Source organism: Lampetra planeri, chromosome 21 (genome assembly GCF_965212315.1).
Source record: "Lampetra planeri chromosome 21, kcLamPlan1.2.h2, whole genome shotgun sequence".
Taxonomy (NCBI): domain Eukaryota; kingdom Metazoa; phylum Chordata; class Hyperoartia; order Petromyzontiformes; family Petromyzontidae; genus Lampetra; species Lampetra planeri.
This window is the reverse complement of record NC_136127.1, coordinates 1347441-1374511: the sequence shown is the minus strand read 5'-3', so window position 1 is coordinate 1374511 and position 27071 is coordinate 1347441. Positions and strand designations below refer to the sequence as shown.

Sequence of the window (27071 nt, the reverse complement as noted above, 5' to 3'; positions counted from 1 at the left end):
AAAGACTGATAATTTCTTCGTCAGTGGGCAAATGTACAAAATCAGCAGGGGATCAAATACTTTTTTCCCTCACTGTAATAATAAGAAATCCATCTTTATTTGTTTTGGGCGGCCTTACCCGTTGCATGGCCATGACTGAAGTTTGTAACGCAATCTATAAAACTCATGCATATTCTTGGGGCTCCTCATATAATGGCACATTACTGCATACCAGCTCACCCCTGGCAAATAACAAAAACCCGGATAAGAAGGTGTTCTATGAGGAGCTTTTAATTGCTATTACAATAGCGGAAGGCTTATTGAAAGTAATAGCCGGTAGCCTACGGCGTCTGTAAATCCATTATGATGCATGCACGCAGTAGCGTTCAGTCCTCACCGACTTTACGGACACTTCAAGGGCCCACCACCTCCTTCGCTCAGCTCTCGAGCGACGCTGAGGTTACCTCCGTAACTCAAGAGTCACAATCATTTACGTCTCTCAAATATTGTGCGCTTTACTAAATTGCATTATTTGGTATTGTTATTTTGTAAAGTGACTTACCGATCGGCTTGCCAGGGTTGCTGCTATCATAACCTTGCCCACCAGGGGCGACGGAACGCAACTTGCCACTCAGCCTTTCCGCGCGTACGCCCTGGCCACTTCCTCCCCTGTCTACGGGCACACACAAGCGCACACGAGCACATCCGCAAACATAATTACATGGAAATAAAATCAACATCGAACATTGCTGATTATACCGATGAGCATTCACAGTCACAAAAGATTCCCCATAGCAAATGTTGAGGCAATAATAATCAGAGCATTATTTAAAACCAGGTGACAGCCCAATGTCGCTAACAAAGGAGGTCAGAGACGCTCATCTCGAGAAAGCCGCTTTCTGCTAAGCCGTGTACGAACTTGCTGACCCTCTTCTACTGCTGTTGTACGGTGCTCTGTCTCCTCGTGCAGTGTACGGGGTGTGCAGCTTACAGGCGTCGACACTGCAATCACTTACTACAAGACAAGCAACTTAAGCACGCAGCAGGAAGTGGTACGGTTTGATAACGAAGAGTGAGGGTGTGTTACACGTAATTCTGACTTAGAATTATAGGTGCGTGATTCATGTTAATGTAATACCTACTTTAGCGGCAATAATGAAAATAATTATGTTGGCGTGAACTGAGAACCAGGTTCAGGAGCATAACAATTATACTGAACTCAAAACAACTCTTGACAAAAGTTATACTCGCCCTTAACAAAATTCTACGTAAGACCCTAGCAGAAAAGATAATTACACATAGGGGTTGTGAAAACTGCAGATTTCTGTGTGAAAGAGGCACTTTGGAACACGAGAGGGGGTGTGGAAATTATGAAGTAGTGTAGGTTGCTGACACTTTTGAAGAGTTTTGTTTTTAGTTTTGTAAACGCCTCATTGGTGATGGGTATGAAGTGGCATTGTTTAGTATTAATTGGAGCATGCTGATGGCTGCCATACACAAATGTTATACTCGTGCGCATGCCCTCCTGCCTGAATATCGGTATGGGTTGACAGACTTAGATGACTGACAGATATTTTGCTTTATAACTCTGCCAATCATCTAAGTCTATCAAACCCATAACACCTGGGTCTGTCCCGTGACTTCCTACCAGCAAGCCTTCCACACTTCACGTGGACTCAACTTGCACCTATCCTGGCACAAGCACCATGGTTTACGTCGCTGGAATCGAAGAGATTGCCGCTTTAAATGTCCGCGCTAAACTTCGAAACGCAACGAATTTTTATTTAAGTTTGTTTTTGCATTCTTCTTCTTCCTCCTCCTTTCAGTATTTTTTCGTGAAAACCGTGGCTTTTTTTTCGAAGAGAGGTGCGGTTTTTTGATAACGATGGACACCGTTGGGTAAACCAACAAGGTAACATGATTACATTCAACTTGGATATGAAGGAACAAGACATTATGACTCTGCAATAACAGCTCATAAGATCTGTGGCTATCACATGCACGCCGCTCGCCACGAGGATTCCGATGGGTCCCCTGCGACGCAGGAGCTGCTCCCTGCTGGGACTCTGCACCTTCGCACAGCTGTGGGCAGTCGCGAGCGCCTCTTGATGGTCGCTGGCACTGTGGGCCCCCAACTTCGACCCTGAGTATCGGCTGCTGTGCATCGTGGCGCCGGGGCTATCCCCCAGACAGCGCAAAATATGCCTGCAGCACCCAAACCACGTGGCGCACGTGGCCGAGGACGCCCGGCTAGCGCTTGCCGAGTGTCAGCACCAATTCCGGGCCAAACGGTGGAACTGCACCACGCCCGGCGCGGAGGACACGCTCGACCCCGTGGCTCAGAAGGGCACGCGCGAAGCCGCCCTCGTCTCCGCCATCACCGCCGCCGGAGTGGTCCACGCGGTGGCGCGCGCCAGCCGCCAGGGGCGCTGCAGGGCAACTGCTCCCGGGTCGTTCCCGATACCATGAACCTGCCACTCTTTTCCCGGAGGGGCAGCTCCACACACGACGTCGAAAATGGATACCGATTCGCCAGGTGGTTTGTGGATGCGCACGAACGCAATCGCAGGAGGCGACGAGGAGGATGGGAGTCTTTGGCGAAGCTCGGCCAGATGAATTTGCACAAAACCGAGGCCGGCCGGCTGGTGAGTGGGCGGATGGGGTGGATTGTTGTATATATTGTGTCCACAAAAATGAAAAAGTAAATCATTTTATGCAATTATGCAAATGTATACACTTAAGCTCGGCTTCGTTGTCTAGGGTAGTATTACCAATCGTGATTAATACATTGATTTCGCTTTAACTGTTACTCGTTATGTTTTAGTGTAATTGTCCGGTCTCAGGATTCAGATCTCGCCGCAGGATACAGTTCTTATATTTAAGATCTAAATTGTCTTATGGTTGTTATTGTTTTACTTGCATCCCACTGAGATTTTTGAGTGAAGATCTCACAGGTAGTGATCCAAGTTGCAGTTTATTGGCGATAGTATTTCAGACCCTGGGGGCATCAATAGCAAAGGCCCTTCGTCCAGTATTTGTATGGCAATAAGGAATGTGAAGCTGGTAAATGAGCGAAGACCTTAGGTCACATTTGTTCTTCGAAACAGTGAGGAGATCCAGCAGGTAGTCTGCTTTTTATAAGTACATCGTGAATAAATAAGATCTGATGCACAAGCCGTCGATCATTAAGAGATGTTAAGTTTGACCCAATGTAGAGATCGCAGTGGTGGGTCCTATATGGGCAGTTCAATGCAAATCTTAAGGCCGAGTGATAAATTGAGTCAAGCTTCTTCAGTACAGTACTGGGGGCTGATTTATATATGATGTCACAGTAATCAAGTAGAGGCAGTATGGTAACTTTTATCAATTCCAAAAGGAACATAGGGGGAAAGCAGTGCTTGTGTCGATACAGAAAACCAATTTTTATTTTTGTCTTTTTACCAATATAATCAATGTGATCATTAAAATTCAGTTTTGAATCAAGGATGACCCCAATATACTTATAGCTCTTGACTTGCTCTATTTGATAATTATTTAAGGAATGTAATTGGGGAAAATAACTTCCTGCTGTAGTCCTGGTGAGAAGCATACCACCTTGGTTTTGGAGGTATTCAGGACTAGTTTAAGAGCAACTGGCTGATGTTGTAGTTTGTTGAAATCACCCTGGAGCTTAGCAATCACGTCATCCAGAGAACGGCCAGCAGTAATCAGTATCGTGTCATCTGCAAAAAGATTTACCCTGGAATGATCCAGGTCAGTGCCCAAGTCATTGACATAAAGAGAGAACAAAAGGGGGCTAAGGATGGAGCCCTGTGGAACTCCTTTTGTTATCTTAACACAGTTTGACCTCCAGCCATCTATGAATACAGTTTGGGTGAGAGAAGAGAGGTAATTTTTTAACCATTCCACTGCGTGTTTGGAGAAACTTAGTTTACAGCGTTAAAATACGGTGTTTTTTCTGAAAGACTTTGCTGTTTTTTCCTGGATTTTTCTGTTGCGTGTAGTCACTTTAAGATGTTTCTTGTTCATATTTTTGTTTGTTGCAGTTGCACCCGAGTCAAGAGCCACATGGCTCACAGGGTTATACCTAATACATGAAACTGAACTGAAACTGAATTTTGTGGGTGTTGTTGTTGTTGTACTCTCAGTGTATATGTCTGGCTTCCAGAGTCAATCAGCTGCCATAATTATAATCATCCTTACAAGTGTGTGGCCTCTGCCACATGCATTTGTCTTGAGTGTATTCTCTGTGCTTACAACGGGGCGCTACGGTGGCGAGGTGTTAACTACATCGCCTTGTATATAGGAGGTCGTGAGTTCAATTTTGACCCTGATGTCTGTATATTTGGAGTTTGTGTGTTCTTCCCGTGGTCACAGGGATTTTTCACCGGGTTTTCCCTCCACATTTAGAAACATGCATTTAGAGTATATGACTGCTATAAATCTCTACTTGATAAGCCACTTCGTTGAGCTATCATTTGTGGCCAGGTTGCTTCTGAAAAAGAGCTTGATAGCTCAGTGGGCCTTACCTGATAAAATAAATATAGTTTAATCTTGATTTTAAGCTTTCATGACTGCAGGAATCCATACTCTTTAGTTCTTTCGGTAAAGTCACGTAGGTATAAAATAAATCACGACGTTTCGATCGCAACACAAGAGCTCGTCCTCAGGCGGCTTGGTCTGATCGATTAGAGAACTCGATTTAGTGATGATATTGTTGTTTTTTGTGGCTAGGCGGTTGGTGGGATCTGATGATTTTGGTATAGCTGCCATCATTAAGAAGGTACTGAATTTTGTTGTTTTAAGTGGTTGTATCCGTGGTGACAGTGGCATTGCCCTTGTCGGCTGAGAGGATGACAATGTCATCTCTGTTTTTTTAATTTAGAGTTAAAAACGCTCGTCCGTGCTGATGTTGCTAATGGGATTCTTAGCATTTTTGAGGAGAGCAGCGATTTCAGATCTAGCAACGTCTACCGGGATGTGTCCCAAGCCTTCGAGGGCTACGTCGACCTGGGCGATTATATGATCCACTGGGATATGTTTAGGGGTGACTGCGAAATTCAACCCTTTCGCTAGTACCAATTTTAGGCTGTCAGGAATTGGGATGTTACTCTAATTGATGACAATCTTGTTAACATCTAACTTTTTAACGTGTGGCTCTGGCTTCTAAAGAAGCTCTGGATTCTAAAGAAGCCAGAGCAACACAAAATCAACAGAGATCCCACCAACAGCCTAGCCACAAAAACCAACAATATCATCACTAAATCGACTTCTCTAAACGATCAGACCAATCCGCCTGAGGACGACCACTTGTGTTGTGATCAAAACGTCGTTATTTATTTTATTTTAAACCTACGTGACTTTACCAAAAGAACCAAAGAGTAAAGATAGTTTAGTTTTATCTTATATTCAACTGTTATGTGTGCAGTACAATCAATTTGATGGCACCATCTCTTGACTACATACATCTGTGTGCACATTCATTTGTTCACCGCAATGGGTGGATGCTGGTGTGCAGTGCCCAGTCTCCCTTCTCCGGGTTCAAACCCCACAGTGCTGCGCGATCTCTCGTGTTCGCTCAATACCCACCGCTTTGTAACGCCTGGGTGGCGATGTGGAAGTGGTCACCGATTTATTAGTTCCCTCACGCTAAAATGTTTTGCTTATTTTCAATGAAAGGTCACAACGCCCTCTCAATGAATAAACTTGCATTCGGGAGTGAGGATTGTTTGCTGGTTTTTAGTTAAGTGCTCATCATTGCGCTGCTTTTTATTCTTGAGTTGTATGTGGGATAGCAAAGATCTTTCAATGAATCAACAGTGGGGTTGTCAGAGTACTCACCACTCCCTGCACTGCCCTCCCTCAGCGTCCGACCACTCCCAACACGCCCAGACTTCACTCTCTGTAAAGCACACCCACAACACAGCACGCACGAAATGATTAATAGAACCTGACTGGGTGTCACTGCGGCAAGGATGCTCATTCAAACAGAAAGCCTGCGAGTTCAAATTCTGGTTGTGGGTCAACAGTGTGCCATGTATTTGTGGTCATTAACATGACCGCCATGCTGCCGTAAATCACCAAAGATACGGCCAAACTTACGAGACAAAACACAGCATTGTCCTATGGGGAAGCGACTGGCCCCGATCAGAGGAATGTGGAATTCTCCCAATGACCTTCAGGGCCATAATAAAAATGAACATTTCCCACTTATAATTGCTCCATAAATACGTTGAACTTGCAAACCTAAACAGGACATGTTTATAAGCGTACAGCCAAAATTATAATAATATACATTTTTATCCTTGATTTATACAGATGCAGGGAAGCCTCACTGAATCTCAAGACTGTTTAAGGAAGACACTGCATTAGTCCGCAATTTGTCATTTGTTTTATTTGGCCAATTCCTAATGTTGATGTCTGTTTTGATGCCAGAGGAAATCAAGACACAAGAAGAAAACCAATGCACATGATGCGCTTCTGCGGCCCTCTGGAAGGCTCTTACTTTCGATATTAGGAATCCACTGGAGCTCTGCACTTTTAAATCTAGATTGAAAACTAATTTCTTTAAAAGTGCTGTTTGTGTTTAGTTTGTTGTCCTTCCCCCGCACCTCCGTTTAGTGCGGTTGGCGACGTACGGTGTCGAAAGAAATTCTACATATATACTACATGCCAAAGCCTTACACTGAATTGTCACAAACCCATTTTCTGTGCTGCCATCTCCTGGTCATCGAGCAGCTCAGCAAGTCTGGCAGTATGGTTGAACAGAATGAAATCTGGCCGCTACACCAATCCTGACTCCAAAGTAATAGTTTAGAGGTGTGCACGCAACCACACAAATTACTGCTCAACCTCTCATCCGACAGGCCCGAACAAAACAGGTGTTTACATTGAACCAAAATGTTTATAATATATAATTTCTTACGATTTCACAAAATCTATACAATATTTAGATGCATTTTGTTTGAAAATATACAAAATGTGGGTCCTTTCTGTCATTTCCATTAAAACAATGTACGTATGTATTAATGCTGAACTTATTTCGCACTGTACGTAGTCAACTGTGCTCATCGGAGGTGCGGGAGGACAACTAAATACAAAAAGCAGCTATCAAGAAATGAGTTTTCACTCCCGAGTTAAAAGTGCATAGCTCCAGTGGCTTCCTAATACTCCCTTAGCTACGTAATCTTAGGGTGTATCGAGTCCACGGCAGACACTGTGGCAACATCACTCCCACGCAGATGAAAATTATAGCAACTTCTGAGTGTGCTCGGGTGTATAAAAACGTGCGGGCACGCAACCCTGCAAACGCATGCCCTTGCCTGTTCCTTGACGTCCCGAGCCTTCTCAGCACGCTTCAACTTAGTGGCATACTCCTGGGCCTCCTTCAGTCCCATGTCGTTACACAACCGCACCAGGAACTTCAGGCCTAGGACGTTGCCAGGTAAGTGCACACGTGCACAAGTACACGTGTGTGCAACAACCACAACCGCCGTTCACCACCAAGTGGAGGTGACGTCACTGCGGCGCTTGTGCCAAGCTTGGTGCACTTTCTGTGTGCATGTGTTCGTGCTCCCGTACACAGATATTAACATACGACAATAACATTTACAAAACTTAGATGCTTTACAAAGGCTCGCCATTAAAATGCTTCACGGAATTTCTACCTCGCGGTTCTATTGACAATCAATGATTTTATACAGGGTGGAATTGCAACACATTTCCAAGACAGTGCAGTTTTGAGAATGCAGGCATGATGGGATGAAATGTAAGAAGGGATCATTAACAATGTAACAGACACAGTGTGTCTCTTCTTAAGAGCAACAATGTGGGGATGCACTGCCACTTCTAAGCGAATAAATAATGGCCAGGTTTCCACTGGATCATCACAGTTGATACGTATGGCGTATTCTGTTCCCATGGCCTTGCAGATAATAGGATTCATGGAAAAAAGAATGAGAAGTAAAACCTTAATAAGTGGCTGTGTCGAGTGGTGGTGGGTTAGTTACCGACACATTTATATTTACGCGATCTAACCCAAATAACCCTTTATTATGAATAATAATGGTCGCGAAAGACTACTTGTTAAACTGTTGGGAGGTTCACTATATACGTATATTTTAATGGCACTCAATGAAACAAAAAGGTAGACTTGCTTAAACAAATGTTTATTGGGCAGCACTGATCTGAAATTCCGCTATTATTAAACAAATCCTTTATGATCTCGATTCATAATTGACTGTTGGGTCAGATCATCGTGTGACTAAAATGCCAAAGTGTATCGTGCACCCTCCTCCACCCGACTCAACCAAATAGACAAAGTTGTCACGTGAGTAACAAACGTGACAATGTATTCATGCTTCAGCACACCAGTGTTCAAAAGTTAAATTGTAGTGTGCAATCTTCTTGGTTCTTTCGGTAAAGTCACGTAGAAGGGAAGTAATAAAATAATAAAAATAAAACATAATTAAACAATTCTCACGACGTTTCGGCCACAACGCAAGCAGCCGTCCTCAGGCGAAGAATGAAACACCACCAAGCTTGGAGCGTATATTTAAGCTGGGTTAGAGGGGGGGAGGTGGGAAGAAGAGCGCCTAGACAAAATAATTTGCATATCAAGAGGAATTCAGCATATGGAAAATGCGTAGGAGGTGGGCTGGGGGGTTCCAAATCAATACTATGCCCGTGCATTATGCAGGATTAGCAGCATCAAAGGGGGGGGAGGGTAGCATTAACAAAGGAAAGGAATGTTAATAGTATGTAGCTGCAGTTACTAAACAACCACGTACAAAACTAAAGTATAAACTGCATAACAAACTAAAGTATAAACTACATAGCATCATCAGTATGCTTACTATATTCTACAATAAGCTGAGTTACTAACAGTAAGTAATACATACAAAATTCTACGTTGTAAAAAATTATATAATATGCTTCCATCTAAACTTTATTCTCTTACATCACACGCGTCTATACCGTACTATATACTGCCATAGACAAACCCAACAGTAAATTACATACTGTATTGCTATAAACCATCCTATACCTTATACATTTTAATATAACACTATGTATTATTCTACCCACCCTAATGTGTATCGAAATGGTTTATTACGTCCTTCCAGTGATTGCTAAGCCAGAATCCATCTTCTCGGTTAAAATTGTCTGGCTTAGCAATCACTGGAAGGACGTAATAAACCATTTCGATACACATTAGGGTGGGTAGAATAATACATAGTGTTATATTAAAATGTATAAGGTATAGGGTGGTTTATAGCAATACAGTATGTAATTTAATGTTGGGTTTGTCTATGGCAGTATATAGTACGGTATAGACGCGTGTGATGTAAGAGAATAAAGTTTAGATGGAAGCATATTATATAATTTTTTACAACGTAGAATTTTGTATGTATTACTTACTGTTAGTAACTCAGCTTATTGTAGAATATAGTAAGTATACTGATGATGCTATGTAGTTTATACTTTAGTTTGTTATGCAGTTTATACTTTAGTTTTTTACGTGGTTGTTTAGTAACTGCAGCTACATACTATTAACATTCCTTTCCTTTGTTAATGCTACCCCCCTCCCCCCACCCTTTGATGCTGCTAATCCTGCATAATGCACGGGCATAGTATTGATTTGGAACCCCCCCAGCCCACCTCCTACGCATTTTCCATATGCTGAATTCCTCTTGATATGCAAATTATTTTGTCTAGGCGCTCTTCTTCCCACCTCCCCCCCTCTAACCCAGCTTAAATATACGCTCCAAGCTTGGTGGTGTTTCATTCTTCGCCTGAGGACGGCTGCTTGCGTTGTGGCCGAAACGTCGTGAGAATTGTTTTATTATGTTTCATTTTTATTATTTTATTACTTCCCTTCTACGTGACTTTACCGAAAGAACCAAGAAGATGAATCCCTGCAGTCACGAAAGCTTTAAATCGAAATGTAGTGTGCAAGTTTATTGAGGGACCGTTTTTTGTGTTGCTGTGGCCTGGGACTGTTGTTGTTGTTGTTGTTTTGCTGCCTTGTCCAAGCTCGCATTTATTGTTGAAAAATCGGCCGGAATTAATAGACTTTCCAATTTGTACTCATAAACTTGATTTATTTGCATTTGTTTATTTATTGTCGTGACTGGTTCACCTTTGGTGTACTTTGCACTATCGTGTTTTTGTCTTGTTTGTTGTTGTAACTTTCTGACCTCGTGCCCCGACTGGACATTTGTCAAAAAGAGCTTCATAGCTCATCAGATTCCTCCTACAATATAAATATTTTGAGTCTGATTGAGTGTGTTGGAGAGCGATCGACACATATTTAACAAAGTGTTTATGAACGTTTCACCGGTACAGTATTGGGCCTTAAAATATTTGTTTTTATAATTTAAACCCAAATTCATACAAATAAAGTGTGATGCATTGTCTATATTTACTCATATTCTTCCACTTTTATTGAAAGAGAAGGTAGATTCAAAGTCCCTGTAAATCTACATTTCCCTTGTAATCTGCAAACAGGTGTGCATGCAGCTGCTGTGTTATTTTCGATAGAAATTGGAAAGGAAAAAATGTAAGTGGATTATACAAATTTCGGTGGGAGCCTGACAAGGCATTTCCAAAGGTTTGACCTAGATAGCGTCTGCTTAGGTGATATCTATGTAAATTGTATGTACATTGTATATAGTTCTGATTTTGTATTATTTATTATTGGCCATGTTTATAAAAAATGTCCTGCTTTTGTGCTATGTAGCCCCTGTAAACCTTCCCTTCCCATGTAATGTACTGCAAACCGTCACATCAGCCGTGCTATGCAGTCAAAGTAAACCCTCCCTTCCCATGTAGCGTGCTTGCTACTGTCTTATCAGCTATGCTATAAAGCCCCTGAAGACCCTCCCTTCCCGTGTAATGTGCTAGCTACCGTCACATCATCCGCACGAAACAGCCCCTGTAAATCCTCCCATCCTATGTAATGTGCTCAGCCATTTTGAAACATGGTTTGACTGGGTCCTCATTGAAAAAGGGCTTATTAGCTCAACGGGCCTTAACCTAAATAAACTGACTGACTAGTTATTTGTTTCTTTCGGTTAAGTCACGTCTAAAGATAAAATAATAAATTAAATTAAATAATAGAATATGACATTTCGATTGCAACACAAGCAATCATCATCAGGTATAATGAAATAGCGACATAAAATCTAACCAGAAAACTATAGACAGACATATTAGCAGACAGATATCACCAAGATACATAGCGAGAGCAACACAGGTAACAGAGAGGGGTGATCGTCTCTGTGTGGTGGCCTTAAATAGACAGAGGGGGGGGCGGAGGCAGAGAGAGGGAGGAGGGTGAGAGAAAAAATTAGCATATCAATGAGTGGTCAACAGACGTGGTGCTGCGAATGCGATGGCACGGCAAGCAAGCCTGAAAATCAGGAGAAGGACACACTAAAATTAAATAACCTAGTAAAATATCGAAATGTAATGTAATACAACACAGAGGGTCGGTCAACACACAATTAACGCATAGCCTGATTGATTACGTATTTCAAAGATTGCTAAGTTAGAATTTAAGTGTGAACAATTTAAAGAGAGGACACAGGCAGAGAAAACAAGTCGCCAGAGAGAGAGAAAAAAGATAAGCTTAAAACTTCCCCGTAGAAGTGGTTCAATCTTAATTTTAGAACTTTCGTGACTGCAGGAATTATTATTTGTTTCTTTCGGTTAAGTCACATCTAAAGATGAAATAATAAATTAAATTAAATAATAGAATACGACGTTTCGATTGCAACACAAGCAATCATCATCAGGTATAATGAAATAATGACATAAAATCTAACCAGAAAACTATAGACAGACATATTAGCAGACAGATATCACCAAGATACAGATATCTTGATGATAGACAGACATATTAGCAGACAAATATCACCAAGATACAGATATCTTGGTGATATCTGTCTGCTAATATGTCTGGTTAGATTTTATGTCGCTATTTCATTATACCTGATGATGATTGCTTGTGTTGCAATCGAAACGTCGTATTCTATTATTTAATTTAATTTATTATTTTATCTTTAGACGTGACTTAACCGAAAGAAACAAATAATAATTCCTGCAGTCACGAAAGTTCTAAAATTAAGATTGAACCACTTCTACGGGGAAGTTTTAAGCTTATCTTTTTTCTCTCTCTCTGGCGACTTGTTTTCTCTGCCTGTGTCCTCTCTTTAGATTGTTCACACTTAAATTCTAACTTAGCAATCTTTGAAATACGTAATCAACCAGGCTATGCGTTAATTGTGTGTTGACCGACCCTCTGTGTTGTATTACATTACATTTCGATATTTTACTAGGTTATTTAATTTTAGTGTGTCCTTCTCCTGATTTTCAGGCTTGCTTTCCGTGCCATCGCATTCGCAGCACCACGTCTGTTGACCACTCATTGATATGCTAATTTTTTCTCTAACCCTCCTCCCTCTCTCTGCCTCCGCCCCCCCTCTGTCTATTTAAGGCCACCACACAGAGACGATCACCCCTCTCTGTTACCTGTGTTGCTCTCGCTATGTATCTTGGTGATATCTGTCTGCTAATATGTCTGTCTATAGTTTTCTGGTTAGAGTTTATGTCGCTATTTCATTATACCTGATGATGATTGCTTGTGTTGCAATCGAAACGTCATATTCTATTATTTAATTTAATTTCTTATTTTATCTTTAGACGTGACTTAACCGAAAGAAACAAATAATAATTCCTGCAGTCACGAAAGTTCTAAAATTAAGATTGACTGACTAGTCTTGGGTCTTTCGGTAAAGTCACGTAGATAGATTCAAAGAAAATAACCAAAAATATTTTATTTGAACCTATCTACGTGACTTTACCGAAAGACCCAAGAATATTAATTCCTGCAGTCACGAAAGCTTTAAGTCAAGATTTAAACTGACTGACTTATATGAAATGTGCAAACCTTTCAATATCAATGGACATGGTTAATGTACAGGATAACTGAAGATGAAAAAAACACGAATGTGAAACCCTGGCAATGGATATACCGATAAGCATGGCACAGTGCATCATACTTACACTCCACGTTTTCTGGAAACTGCACATGCACCATCTTATAGGTTTCTAAAGCCTTCTGATAATTTCCTGTTAAGAGACAAAACACAAAATCTATATTAGGCTAAACAGATCGATAAGCATCCATACAAAATAGAGACCAAGCTAAATGAAATAACAGCAAACAATAACGATATGAACATGAATTTTATATATAGAGTATCTGTTAAATATCCTTTAGAGTAGTTTGATGCATGTCAAGAATGCATCGTGATTGATAAGCACGTTCACAAGATTCAAAACCATGGAGTAGAAGTAATATACAACTTGATAACTACTGTTGGACATTTGTCAATAATAATGATAATAATTTCAACTTGTAACACGCCGCACACATTTACAATCTGCGTATGACGTTTCATCCCGTAATTACAACTCACATCATTAGGAAGAAAAGTATCCTCCCCAAAGAGGTTCGTCAGTTTAACACATAGGCTTTTGCGACCAATATCATCCATAATATAGGGTTTTTTGGGTTAGATCGCGTAATTATGAATGTGTCGTTAAACCCGCCACCACCCGACAGCCAATTAGTAACGTTTGTCATGTAAAAAGAACATGATGATACTAGTTGTAATTACTGGCGAAACGTCATACTCAGATTATAAATGTTGGGGATATGCTGTCCAACAAACCGGTGTACTGTACTAGTGTAGTGACGTAAATGGAGCCACAATGGCGTTTAGCGCCAGCTGCTGTCACAAGAGTGGAACTGTGCGTCTTGAGCCTCTCTCTGGCACCAGAGTGGGTATGGCATGGAAGCGAGTCCTAGGGGGCATGATTCTGGTGACGGTCAGAGAGAGGGCAAGTAAGGACGTGACAGTTTGGGTGAACCCAAGAGGGCACGTGACCGGGACAGGGTAGCGAGGGGGCCCAAAGGGTGACTTGAGAGACACGTGGTGCTCGGTCGAGAACCTTCTGGTGAGATCCAGAAGGGGGCGTGGCCGAGGACGCGCTCAGGAGCATAAAAGGGAGGTCCCGAGAGCAATCGCCGCCGTCTGCTGGAATGGAACCCTCGGTGCTACGTCTCTTTGGTCTTCAGTCATCGGTCGTCGGTCTTTGGTCGTTACGCTCGGCATCGTGGATCAGGCAGTGTGTTGCTGACCTGACCCGTTTATGTAGTTACCCTTTTGGGGTCTAGTAACTGTGTACGTTTATGTAGAAACCCTGTTGGGGTCTAGAAACTGTGTATGTTTATGTAGTTACCCTGTTGGGGTGATATAATAAATGTATTGCCTCCAAGTTCAAGTGTGTGACTCCGTGGAACCCATCTTGGGCGGGGCTGCTGCCACGCGGCCGCCGGACGCCATCTTGGGCGGGGCTGCCGCCACGCGACCGCCGGACGCCATCTTGGGCGGGGCTGCTGTCACGTGGCCGCCGGACGCCATCTTGACGGAGCCGCGTACTGCGCGGAGAGCGGGATTGGAAACGCTCGAGGCCTCGGACATTCACCACGGCCATCGCCTTCCTCAAATTAAAGAATTTGTCGCCGGGGGCGACTGGAGGGCGTTCACGTGGTGGTTCGAGTCAGCCTTTCGGTTGGTGCGATGGACGGAGGCAGAGGCGCTGGAGGCTCTGCCCACGCTGTTGGATGATGTCTCCTTGGCAGTCTTCCGATCCATCCCGGCGAGTAAGAAGAAGACGCTGCGTGACGTTTTCACGGAAATGGCAGAGTTCTACGAGCCGCCGATGGCGGCTACCCGGAAATTTATGCAACGTCGTCGAGGAGCAGAAGAATCGCTCTTGGCTTACCGAGGGGCGCTGTTAGCGCTTGCCATGGCCGCCTACCCCGATTCGTCAGCCGATCTCCTGGATCCTCTCATCCTTTCCAGAATGATTGAGTTAGCCCAGGAACTAAACATCTCGTTGCCGTGTGCGGCCACGAACCGCTTACGTCCCGATGGGCGGCGCGCTGCTTGGACGCCAAGTTCAACCTTAAACGCTGGGATCAGATGGCGGCATGGACGGAGGATCCTGAAATAGACGGTCCACCGTTGGGTTGGTCTCCATGTCGGGTCATCCACGGCTCCAACGACTCCAGCGACGACGAGGTGATGGCTGCTGTTCCTCGCTGGGTCCCGAAACGCCGGCCGCGCGAGCAGCATGATGGGGCCAGACGACCACGAGCGGCGACCGGGGCGAGCGACCGCCGGGCGACGGCGGCCACGTGTTTCAAGTGTGGCCGACGAGGCCATTTCGCCCGGGATTGCCGCTGCCGACTTCAACCTTCTCAGCTCCCGTCGGGCCGGCTTCCATCTCCTCCACCGGACGCGGATCCACGGCACCCTCGGGCAAGTCGGCGCATATCGGACACCCGGCAGGTCTTGTCACATCACCCATCCACTCGCACACATGTTTGCACTCCGGAAGGGGGTTGTGGATCACTTGTGTCGATGCCGTACTCGGTTACACAATGGAATAAATTGGCCCGTAGGGTGGTGGCAGCCGCGTCGGGGTCCTCGACGGTACGGGGTACCATCGATGGGATCGATGTTCGTATTTTGGTGGACACTGGCGCGTCTGCTACCATAATTTCCGATGTTATTTTTCATCTCCTGTCCATTCCTACTTCGCGGGTCCGACCGGCTAACGACGCGTGCGTCGCTGCAAATTGGGGTAGCATGGGTATTTTGGGGCGAATATATGTGCGTATTGCTATAGGGAATATCACCGCGGAGGGACCAGTTTTGATCTCACGTTAACTGGCCGTCTCATGCCTATTGGGCACCGATTTCCTTCGCCGCATGCCAGTTAAAATACTCGTCGACCAAGGTTGCTTGAAAATGCCAGGGGGCCGTAGAATGTCGTTCCTGCCGTCCCTGCTGGGCCGTTCGCCCCCAGGGAACGCTGTTAACGCGATTGTTGCTGCCACGATAGAAGTACCATCAGGCTCACAAATGCTTATTCCGCTGCGTTACCGAAAGCGATTGGAAGCTGCGGACGGTGCGACGGGTGTGCTGTTGTCCCTGTCGAATTCTGTGGCAAAATCCTTTTCCCTAGTGGCGGCTCAAACTATCGTTCGGCCTGGTCAGGTCCCGTTTATACAAGTGTTGAATGGGGGCCCGGACCGGGTCGTCGTCCCGGCTGGCTCGGTGCTGGCTCACGCCACTACCGATTTTACCAGCTTTGAGGGTGAACCACCCACAAAAATGGCCGCTGGCGGGCCACGATCCGATCGTTCAGACGATCGATGGATCGCAGATTTGTGCGGGGAAAATACGTCCTTGTCGGCCACGCAGCGGAGCGCCTTGCATTCATTATTATCGGAGTACGCTGACGTTTTCAGTAAAAACGATTTGGATCTGGGGACCTCACTCTTGTCGCACCATATCCACACCGGTGCGGCGGGACCGATTTGTATGCACCCGCATCGCATGAGCCCTGCAGAAAGGGAAGACGTGCGTGGCGCGGTGGACGACATGTTGGCGGCCGATATAATTTTGCCATCCAACAGTCCTTAGGGCGCGCCGGTGGTGCTGGTTAAGAAAAAGGATGGTGGGACGAGGTTTTGTGTAGACTTCCGCCAATTTAATAAAATATCCGTGGCGGACGCATACCCCTTGCCACGGATGGACGACTCGTTGGACACTTTGTCAGGGGCAAAGTTTTTCTCCACCCTCGACCTGTCATCTGGGTTTTGGCAGCTGCCCCTCGATGACGCGTCAAGACCGAAAACGGCGTTCCGCACGCCACAAGGCCTCTTTGAGTTTAACCGCCTACCTATGGGCTTGAATGCGGCACCGGCGACGTTCCAATGCCCGATGGAACCGGTGCTGGCAGGGCTGCAGTGGGAAACGTGCCTCATATATTTGGACGATATCATTGTATTCAGCCGCACTTTCGAAGAACATCTCCAACGATTGGAGACTGTCTTTCGGAGGATGCGCTCGGCTGACCTAAAATTTAAACCAAAAAAGTGCCACCTTTCGCAATGATCCGTCCGCTACTTGGGGCACATCATCAGTTCTGACGTTGTGTCCACGGATCCTCAGAAAACGGCGTGTGTCCGAGAGTGGCCCACGCCCATTTCGGTGGGCGATGTATGGCGGTTTATAGGGTTCGCATCCTACTATCGCCGTTTTGTTAAGAATTTCGCGACGCTGGCTAAGCCGCTGCATGTTCTGACGGGGGAAAATCAGAGATTTAAATGGGGCCCGAAAGAGGAGCGCTCTTTTCAATCTCTTCGGGATCACCTGGCCACCGCGCCGACGCTCGACTACCCAGACTTTTCCCAGCCGTTCATCCGTGACACGGATGCTAGCGATATCGGCATAGGAGCCATTTTGTCGCAACGGAAAGACAGGGTCGAGCGAGTGGTGGCATACGGTAGCAGGGTTCTGTCCCCTTCCGAGACGCGATATTGCGTGATGCGACGGGAACTGTTAGCAATATTCTTTGAAATTAGAACAACCGTCCAGTCAATTGGCTCAGTGGTTAGAATCATTGCAGGAGTTTTCCTTTAATATCACGTACCGCAAGGGTACTCGCCATGGCAACGCGGACGCTCTCTCCAGGTTGCCCCCGACTCCTCCCTGCGCCTGTCTGATGGGTACGCACCGCTGTGGGGCGCTGCCTACCTCGCCCTGTCCGGTTATGGGGGCGATGTCGAACGATGAAGGCCAGGATGTACCCGTTGGCGCCGACGATACGCTGCATTTGCCGCACTCCGTGTGTCTACGCGAGCAGGAGGCTGATGCCTCTATAGCTCCGCTGCGGGAACTGATCGGGAAACCGAGATCTCATTTGGCGGGATGGAAATGGCAGATGTTTCGGGGCCAGGCGGGATTACTGATGTGTACGGATGGATTGTCTGACCGTTCACGCCTGGTTGTGCCGACATCCCTTCGCCACGACCTGGTCCGCGCTCTGCACGCCGACAAGCTGATGCACCTCGGCGTGCAGAAAACATTGGCTGCGATGCAGCAGGATTTCTTTTGGCCCGGCATGACAGCAGATGTCACTAACTTTATCCGTTCATGCCATGATTGTGCAAAGAGGAAACCGCCTCGTCAAAATTATATCCCGCCCCAACGTTCGATCGAGGTATCCCGTATTAATGAGCTGGTTGCTCTGGATATCCTGGGCCCATTCCCTCCATCGGCTAGGGGAAATAAATACCTTTTGGTCGGGGTCGAATATTTTCTCGCTGGCCTATGGCCTGGCCTTTGCCTGACCAAACGGCCTCATCCATCACCGAGGCTTTCTTGAATGGATACGTCATGGATAAAGGAGCACCCGAAGGGCTGCTCACAGATCAAGGACGTAACTTCTCCTCCAAATTGCTCAAAGAAGTGTGCTCTGCTTTGGGTACAAAGAAAATCCGCACTTCCCCTTACCATCCGCAAACGGATGGCTTGGTGGAACGATTTAACCGCACCCTTTCGGGCATGCTTTGTCACACGGTCAGTGAAAAACAAACCGATTGGGACTTGCACATACTGGGCGTCCTGGCGGCATACTGCATGGTTCCGCACGCGTCCACAGGATATTCACCATTTTTCCTGATGTATGGCCGTGAGAATGTACCCCCGATTGATGTGCAACTTGGTGCAGTGGGGAAACAACCGTCCCCCCCTTCCCTGCCTGACCACGTGCGAGACTCGCTTAAACGGGTTACGGAGGCATGAGAGGCCGCCAGATGTACGACGGCCCGTACACAGGCAAGGAAAGGGAGGTATGCGCGTCGATCGCGAACTGATATGCCTTGGTCGGTGGGCGATATGGCATGGCTCCATTGCCCTCAGGTGCCAGTGGGTACGTCCCCTAAACTGCACAAGCCTTGGCGGGGGCGTGTGAGGCTGGTGGACATTCGGAATCCCCAGAGTGTTCGCATCCAGTACGGCCAACGTCATTGGCATGTCCATTCGTCGCGGCTCAAGCCCTACGTTGACCCGCGTGCTGGCCCTTCATCTCCACTTGTTGACCTGCGGGGGCCGGCGTGCTGAATGTGCCACTTGCCTCGCCCATTGATCCCCAGCGGGGCTGTGTTATACCCCCCGCAGATGAACAGGTTCTGAAGGACGACGAGACCACAGACGTTCCACCTCCAACGGGGCCTGTCCCAGATACAACGGAAACCGAAACTTCTTCTTCTCCACGGCAACCACCTCCTGCTGAACAGTCGGCGAGGCAACCACGAACGAAAGGAGGAGAGGGTCCGGCGTCGCGTACGCGGTCGTAGTCTCTCCCATTTCGCTAATACTGCTTGCCTTGCGGTCTGTCACCCTGGTGTTACTGCGCTCCAGGGGCGCCCTAATGTATGTCTGTTGTTTAATGTTTTACATTCCTCGGCGCGTTGACCCCTACTCCCCCTTACCTTGTTAATGCGTCTTAGACGCCCTAAGATTTATTCAAAGGGATTCGGCCTGTCACCCCTTTTCCCAGCCGAGACGGCTGACTTTTTACACCGGGGGGGGGGTGAAGTAATGTGAGGTTATATCCGGGTCGTTGACGGATTACAACTCATCACGATGATTGGCTCTGCCGGTCCTGGTCCATAGCCAATGGGAAAAAGCCTAGGAGCGTGGCCCTGACGTAATGGAAAGGTGACAGCTGTTTGTAGAGGATTGGTTCTGCTGGCTTTAGCCACAGCCAATGGGGAGACGAGTCAGGGGCGGAGTCCCGGGAGCCTACGATGGAGTCTTGAAGATTCCATAGAGGCTAACCAGGATTGGTGGAAACGTACCACGTGACCCGGGTATTAAATAGGGGTGGAGACGAACAACACGTGGTCAGAACTGGAACGAACAGAGGAGGAGGCCACGCAAGAGCGGAGGTCCAAATTTCCACGTGACTACGCGCGTGTCTCTCTCTCTCTATCCCTCTCACGCTGCCTGTCAGCAGCGTGAAGGAATGCTGTAATGAAAAGTAAATAAAGACTGGATTCCAGAAGTCGCTTCAACGACCTTTATTACATTTTTATAAAATGATGTGTGTCTTTTGATACGATAAGCAAGTACAGCACCACGTTATACTGATTTTAGGAGATTTCAATGGATAAGCAGGTATTGTACGATGAATGTGCACGTGTGCTAGGCGAGCATAGGATAATAAAAGCAAACAGGATGGAAAAGGGTAGGTTACTGAAACAGTCATGGGAATGGGAACCTAGAGGTCAGATACCAAGGGGTGGGAGAAGATGGCAACCTTCACACAGCCTTCAATGTTAGTGCTCAGCACCACCGACACCATCACCAAGTTGGACTGATGCACTGGTAAAGAGCCGCTCGGTTGGAAAAGCAACCACAGTAGCGCCGTATGAAAAAAGAAGAGACAAAGGAAAAAACATAAAGCCTAATGGTGGAACACTGAGAGAAGATATTGGAGGTCAGGTGTTGGCTATACTGGAGCTATGCACGATTAAATCTAAATTGAAAACTCGTTTCTTTTGTGTTTTGTTTGTTGTCCTTCCCCCAGAACCCTCGATTAGCATGGTTGGCTAGATACGGTGTGAAATAAATTCAACATACTTAAATACAGAAACAATAGCTGTAGGATTGCGTACAAGAACACTATGAAGAGATATGGTGGCACAGACGAGATTGGCTGTAATGGCGTTTTGAAAGAACTCTGATCTAACCTCGCAGTACAGTTTGTTTTCCCATAAAGTGGTAGTAGTTGCGTTCCTGAACAACACCGCGTTATGTAAAAATTGCGTGATAATAAATAATATATAATATAGGGTAAAGCACAGTCCACGATAACACGTGAGATGCATAACACAGGCTGAACAAAGACTGAGGCGCGTGGGTAGCATCTAGAAGCATCAGCGGCACCCCACGTTGTGTGATGCTACGCCGAGGCAGCCGTACAAACCTTTATTCCTACTGGCACGACGTAGTTCCGTTCACTCAATCGCGTTATAGCCAATCCGCATGATAAAAAACGTGTTTCCTGATATATTTGTCGCGTTATGAAAACATAACGGACTGTACTCACCGCTCCGCCGATAGCAGCTTGCCACCATGAGGCGCCACTTCACCTGCGTGGGCCTAGAGTTGGGCAACGCAGAATCATCTTAACGAACACGCTGGCGGGTCCTGTGGGTCTATTTTACAAAGTCTGAAAGAAGTATCTTTAATCCAATCAGGGTTTACATTAAGAATTATGGTATTCGTCACCATGCATAGAAATTAGAGCATGGCATTTCCAACTTAAAGTTAATTCTGACCACTTTGGGTTAGATAGTTATGGTCTCATGTCGCTAAATGTTTCTAAAGTGATTGAGTATTTTGTGTTTAGCCGCTTTCATTCATCGACAAAGCTGGTGGGCAGTTACATAACTTGTTCCGTATCTGTCCGTAACACCTACAATGTAGAAAAAAACTTCCAAGTGCCGCCAAATTATTGCGTGATCCCAAACACTGTCAAGTTAAACATGCCATCATCTGGGTATGCTTGGGACTGCCATATTAAAGTTATAGTGAAATGCTCACGGACTACTCACAGCCCTGTTCTGCCCCTTATCAAAACGTACACTGCTACACGCAGATTAGAGTGCTTGGTTTGGTATGGTATGGAAGGTTCGCAGCACTCGCCGACACATCACCAGTGCTCATTAACACTCACCAACAGCACTCAGGAACTCTCAATAACACGGTAGATGAATAAGAGTACATGCAACACATGTAGTGAAATGGCATTAATCAACAATTACATGTGACTTCAAACTGTTGCTTCTGGTGGTTGTTGGCCACTGCCCCATGAGTAATTGGCATTTAGGCAGTCCAGTTAAAGGATGCTGGAAAATATGATTGATCCTGAGAAGCAATCAGTGGTAGCAAGCAGAGACAATGGCAATACTTTATTGGGCTCTATCAGGGTACCCCGTGGCCTAATGTGTCACAAGTAGCCTCTGTTAGAGATATGTTCACGGTGGTGGTAAGATGCATGCCGGTGTGTGTACTTACTGTATGAGTGCCGCCCTCTCAAAGTATTGGATGGCCTTCTCACAGAACTGGGAGTCGATGTAATAGGCTCCGAGCCACTCGATCACCTCAATGTCACACGGGTAATGACGGTACGACTGCACACAAGGCACACGGGAAAGGGGATTGACATCACAGATTGCAAAAAATGTGGTTATATACGTACGTATGTTTAAACTGATACGTGCACAGTGGTAGTGGTGCCGCATGCGAGTGCAGTTAAGTCACGAAAGTGAGTTGTGAAAGCTTTTCGTAACACTTGGTCCATATTGACTCCTCATCGTTGTGGTGCAGGCATAAGCACGTACTAGCGGTGGGCAATTGTGTGTCGGCACCTTGCGCTAGGTGGTCATGCTTCCAGTTGCCTACGAAATGTTGCCTCTTGCTTCATCACTCACTTAAGAAGTTCTCTTGTGTTTAGAAACACGCAATGAGATTATTTAAATTATTTTGCTGCTGTAAATGTCCAAATGATAAGCCACTTTGTTGAGCTGTCATTTGTGGCCAGGTCACTTCTGAAAAATAAGGAAACATCTCAGTGGGCTTTGCTAGGAAAGATGGGGATGGTTTAGTTTATTTGTATGTGTAGCGGGTTCTTTGACGAAAGAGACGTTGAAGTAGAGGCAACACTATTTATTAACACTTAGCCACGTTACAGCTTCACACTCGAAGAGGTAACGGCCTCTTCACCCGCTGCTCTCAAGGGAGGTATTCCCAAGCTAACTCGCCTACTCCCCACCTATACCTCGACCCTCCTCTCAAGGAGGCTACCTGACCTGGCCCAGCCAAGGCGCAGTTCTCGACCACCAGCCACACGGACCCGGCCCTTACAAGAACGTCGGTCTCTAAGGCTCTGGTGTCGCACCACTGGCTTGCTCTGCCCGGCCCTTACAAGGGCAGCGGGTCAGAGGAGTCCCAGGGTCTAGCTAGCTGGACTTCAGTCTTCAGCTGGTTCTTCTGGCTTCGGCTTGTCAGTACTGCCCCACTCTCTCAGGCAAACTCCCCACCGAGGGGCAGGGCTCTGTGGGATCACAGGACACCCCGCAGCCCCCACCCGTTGGGAGGGGTGCGGGGGATCCAAGCACCCCACAACCCCCTCCCCCCGGGAGGGGCCCCGGCGAGGAATATCACGATTGCCCCGTCCAGGTAAGTAATGGGAGTTAGCCGGAGCTGGTGTGCGTACGTCTCAATACCACCATTACATGTGTTTCAGTGATTTATTTACTTTTCCTGTACTTTGCACGACTCTTATGTTTTTGTACTGTTTGTCGTTGTAACGCCCATACTGGACATCTGTGAAAAAGAGCTTTACAGCTCATCGGATTCCTCCAGGATAAATATTAGGATTCTGATTTGTATTCTGATTTACAATTTGCCATACCTTTTAGTTCTGATGCTAGAAACTATGAATACATGAATCCCCCGCTATACATAAGGGATGCGTTTCTGGGAAATGCTACTTTACTCGAAATGACTTCAAGCGAACTATAATTTCCCGTAGACATGGTGTTAAAGTCAGGGGTTGCTTTCCTATCTGACATTTATGCAAAAGTAAAAATGTGACTAAATGTCATTGTCTTGCCTCACGGCAGATGGGGAGCGTACGTTCACAGGAAGTTCCTGGTTCACGCGGGCGTCGGCCATTACACAGATAAGTCAAGATGGCGGCACGCATCGCATCTCAGTGAGACCACAGCCGCACTTGTCCATTGTGGGAGCTTAAGAAGCATTATCTGTAAGTTTGTTTATATTCCTATAATATTGGCAATGCTGTTGTAATGTTGGAATGACCGTTATAGTGATGTAAATGCCTTTATAGTGCCGTTAAGTTGTTGTAGTAAATACGAGGCCTAGTTAGTAACGAAGCCTGCGACTTTCCTTATTGTGGATGTTACGTGTGATTTAGTAGGTCGAGTCAGACTTGTGCCTATGTTGCGATCCTGAGAGTAAAGATGACGAAGTATCTCATCCACAGTTTAGTGTTATGTGTAATGCTGTACATTTGGGGTGCAGTGGGATGAATACACGATGTGCCTGTATGCAACGCACCGGCTTGTGCTTTGTCTAGTTGTTCAGTGGTAATGTAGGGGCCTGGTCCGTCCAGGATCTATTGTTATCTAAGACAATGTTCTGATGCTGTGGTGTTCATTGTGTTGGTGTTTCCGGATTATAACAGATGCTGTATCTGTGTTTTCTCACCAGTTTTACCTTGTTACAATCAATAAATGACGATTGGAGTTGGACGTTCATCCTGGCTCCGAGGGTTTATTGAACGCAAGGTTATCTACTCGACTAGCGGTGCAACACAGCGCACAGCGAGGCCGAGATAGTAAAAAGATATTCTTCTTGAAGCTCCCAACCAGCTCTCTGCAGCCAAGTAAAAAGACAGCCTTCTTGAAGCTCCCAAGAAGTGCTGCAGCCAGCCCTGCAGCAGTAAAAAGATACTCTTCTTGCAGCTCTCAAGCAGTCAGCCTGCAGCAAGAAAAGAGCTCTCAAGCAGTCAGCCTGCAGCAAGCAACCAGCTCTCAAGCAGTCAGCCTGCAGCAAGCAACCAGCTCTCATGCAGTCAGCCTGCAGCAAGCAAGGAGCTCTCAAGCAGTCAGCCTGCAGCAAGCAAGGAACTCTGCAACGAGTCTACATTAAAATCGTGCTGCTAGCATCGCAGCATGGAAAGCCACAGTTCAGCAGGGAGAGATACTGAAGAAGGTGATTTAAGCAATCCAGGACCTCGCATCCTGCCTCAAGAGGACCAAGGGAGTTCAAGGCCCCAAAGAGAGGTCAGGTTGACACAAAGGGCCTTGGAAAGCTATGATGCTGAGAAACAGGACCTTGATGCCAGGATACAACGGGCATGGGACCGGGTTGAAGCAGATTCATCTGAAGCTTCAAACGCCTCAGACACAGTGGCCTCAATTCAGCGGGCCATCCAGCGAGTGAATGTGAGCAGCTCAAGCTACAAGCTCCTGGCAAATAAATACATCTCGCTCCTGATGAAGGTGAAAACAGATGAGGGCATTGAGGGAGTGCGCAGACAAGAGCACTTCCTCGAACTGCTCGATGATAATGTGCAGGCAGTGATACAAGATGCAATGGACCGTGTGGAGGGCTTAAGAGAGACACGATCTCAGCACTCTGTCTCATCCAGGTCCACCACAAAATCTAAAGCCTCAGCACACTCAAAGACATCATCTACTAGTATGGCAGCAGCCAGGCACGCGCAGCAGCAGAAGCAGCAAACGCCCGTATTGCCAACATGGCTGAAGAGGAAACCATGCTAATTGAAAAGGCCCACATACAAGAAGAAGCAAGCATAGCAATTGCTGCCGCACGGAGGAAAGCAGAGCTCGCAGAGCAAGAAAGTATATTAGCAATTGCTGCCGCACGGAGGAAAGCAGAGCAAGAAAGTATATTAGCAACTGCTGCCGCACGAGAGCAAGAGAGTATATTAGTGGCTACTGCTGCACGGAAGAAAGCAGAGCTTGAAGAGCAAGAGAGTATATTAGTGGCTACTGCTGCACGGAAGAAAGCAGAGCTTGAAGAGCAAGAGAGTATATTAGTGGCTACCGCCACGCGGAAGAACATTGAGCTGGATGCTAAGTTAAGCACCCTACAACTCAAAAGGGAAGCAGCTGCTGCAATGGCCCAGGCAGAGGTGCTCGAGGCAGCAGCCAACCTGGATAAGGAAGAGAATTGGAGTGAGTTTGGCAATCAGATACCTGTCAAGGACCGTGATCAACTCACCAGAAAAAATATTTTGGACTGTTCTGAACAATGCATCAATGCTCCTCCACCAAACGATACTGAACAAAGGGTGGACGTTCAGGCATCGCCATCTCCACACCGAATGAACATGAATGCTGTCTACAGGAATGGTGGAAATGCATATCCTGCCCTGGCAGTTAGTCGCCAACTCAGCGTCGCGCACGTGAGGTCAGACGTGGATGCACCAAGTCAGACCCACATTCCAGACAGTCACATAAGGGGATCCAGTCAACGTGATCGAAACCCTTTGGGCCCACAGTCCAACGCCATCGCAAATGACGGCATGCAAGGCAATGCAGCAAATAATAGCACCTCACAAGCGCCAATATGGACACACTCTGGATCAGCAGGACTAGGGGACTTTGCTATGTACCTGGCTCACCGCGAACTAATCAACACAGGACTCGTTAAGTTTGATGACCACTCTGAAAACTATCGAGCCTGGAGATCTACCTTCAGGAATGCAATCCGAAATGCAGACATCTCTGCAAGTGAAGAACGCGACCTGTTGGTGAAATGGTTAGGAAATGAGTCTGCAGAGTACGCAAAGAGGATCCGGTCAGCAAACATTGACGACCCCACCTCAAGCCTGCATGCAGTGTGGGAGAGGCTCGAGGAGTGCTATGGTAGTCCAGAAACCATTGAGAAGGCTCTCTTCAAGAAGTTGCAGAACTTTCCAAAAATCTCTGGTCGAGACAATAAAAGGTTACGGAGCTTGGAGATCTTTTGATGGAGCTTGAATCAGCCCAGGCTGACCCCTACTTACCAGGTCTCATTTTCTTGAATACATACCATGGCGTGAACCCCATCGTAGAGAAATTGCCATTTGACGTGCAGGAAAAATGGAGAACAGCGGGTTCAAGATACAAGTCAGAGCATCAGGTTGCATTCCCCCCATTCTCTTTTTTCTCAATGTTTATCCGCAACCTGGCTAAGACTAGAAATGACCCGAGTTTCATGTTTGGCACCACGGGGATTTCCAGTCCAGATCTCCCAAAAATGGAAAGAACGATGGCGAAACGAGGAACAGCGAGAGTGCCAATTTCCGTACACAAGACTGAGGTCTCTCCTGCGACATTCGCAAACTCCGTCCAGGCAACCACCACAAAGAAAAAGATAGAGGATCCAGAGAAGCAATGCCCATTGCATGATAAACCTCACTCCCTCCAGAAATGCCGTGAGTTCAGGAGGAAGCCATTGGAAGAGCGGAAGAACATTCTGAAAGAATTTGGAGTGTGCTTCAAATGCTGTGCTTCTACAAACCACCTTGCAAGGAATTGCAAGGCAGATATCAAGTGC

The 27071-nt window shown here is 46.3% G+C and overlaps 1 protein-coding gene and 1 pseudogene across 4 annotated transcripts in view; one reads left to right on the top strand and one right to left on the bottom strand.

Moving 5' to 3' along the window:
• IFT88 (intraflagellar transport 88) overlaps positions 1–27071 on the bottom strand; it is a 95059-nt gene that overhangs the window by 8119 nt on the left and 59869 nt on the right. For all 4 annotated transcript variants that reach the window (XM_078603707.1, XM_078603703.1, XM_078603704.1 and 1 more), the window contains 6 exons: positions 21993–22108; positions 21022–21074; positions 13048–13113; positions 7302–7408; positions 5821–5881; positions 542–652 (listed from right to left, as the gene is read on the bottom strand). In XM_078603707.1, coding sequence (XP_078459833.1) covers positions 542–652; positions 5821–5881; positions 7302–7408; positions 13048–13113; positions 21022–21074; positions 21993–22108 — 514 coding nt within the window. The remainder of the gene's footprint in view (positions 1–541; positions 653–5820; positions 5882–7301; positions 7409–13047; positions 13114–21021; positions 21075–21992; positions 22109–27071) is intronic.
• On the top strand, positions 2005–5055 carry LOC144724759 (protein Wnt-5b-like; annotated as a pseudogene).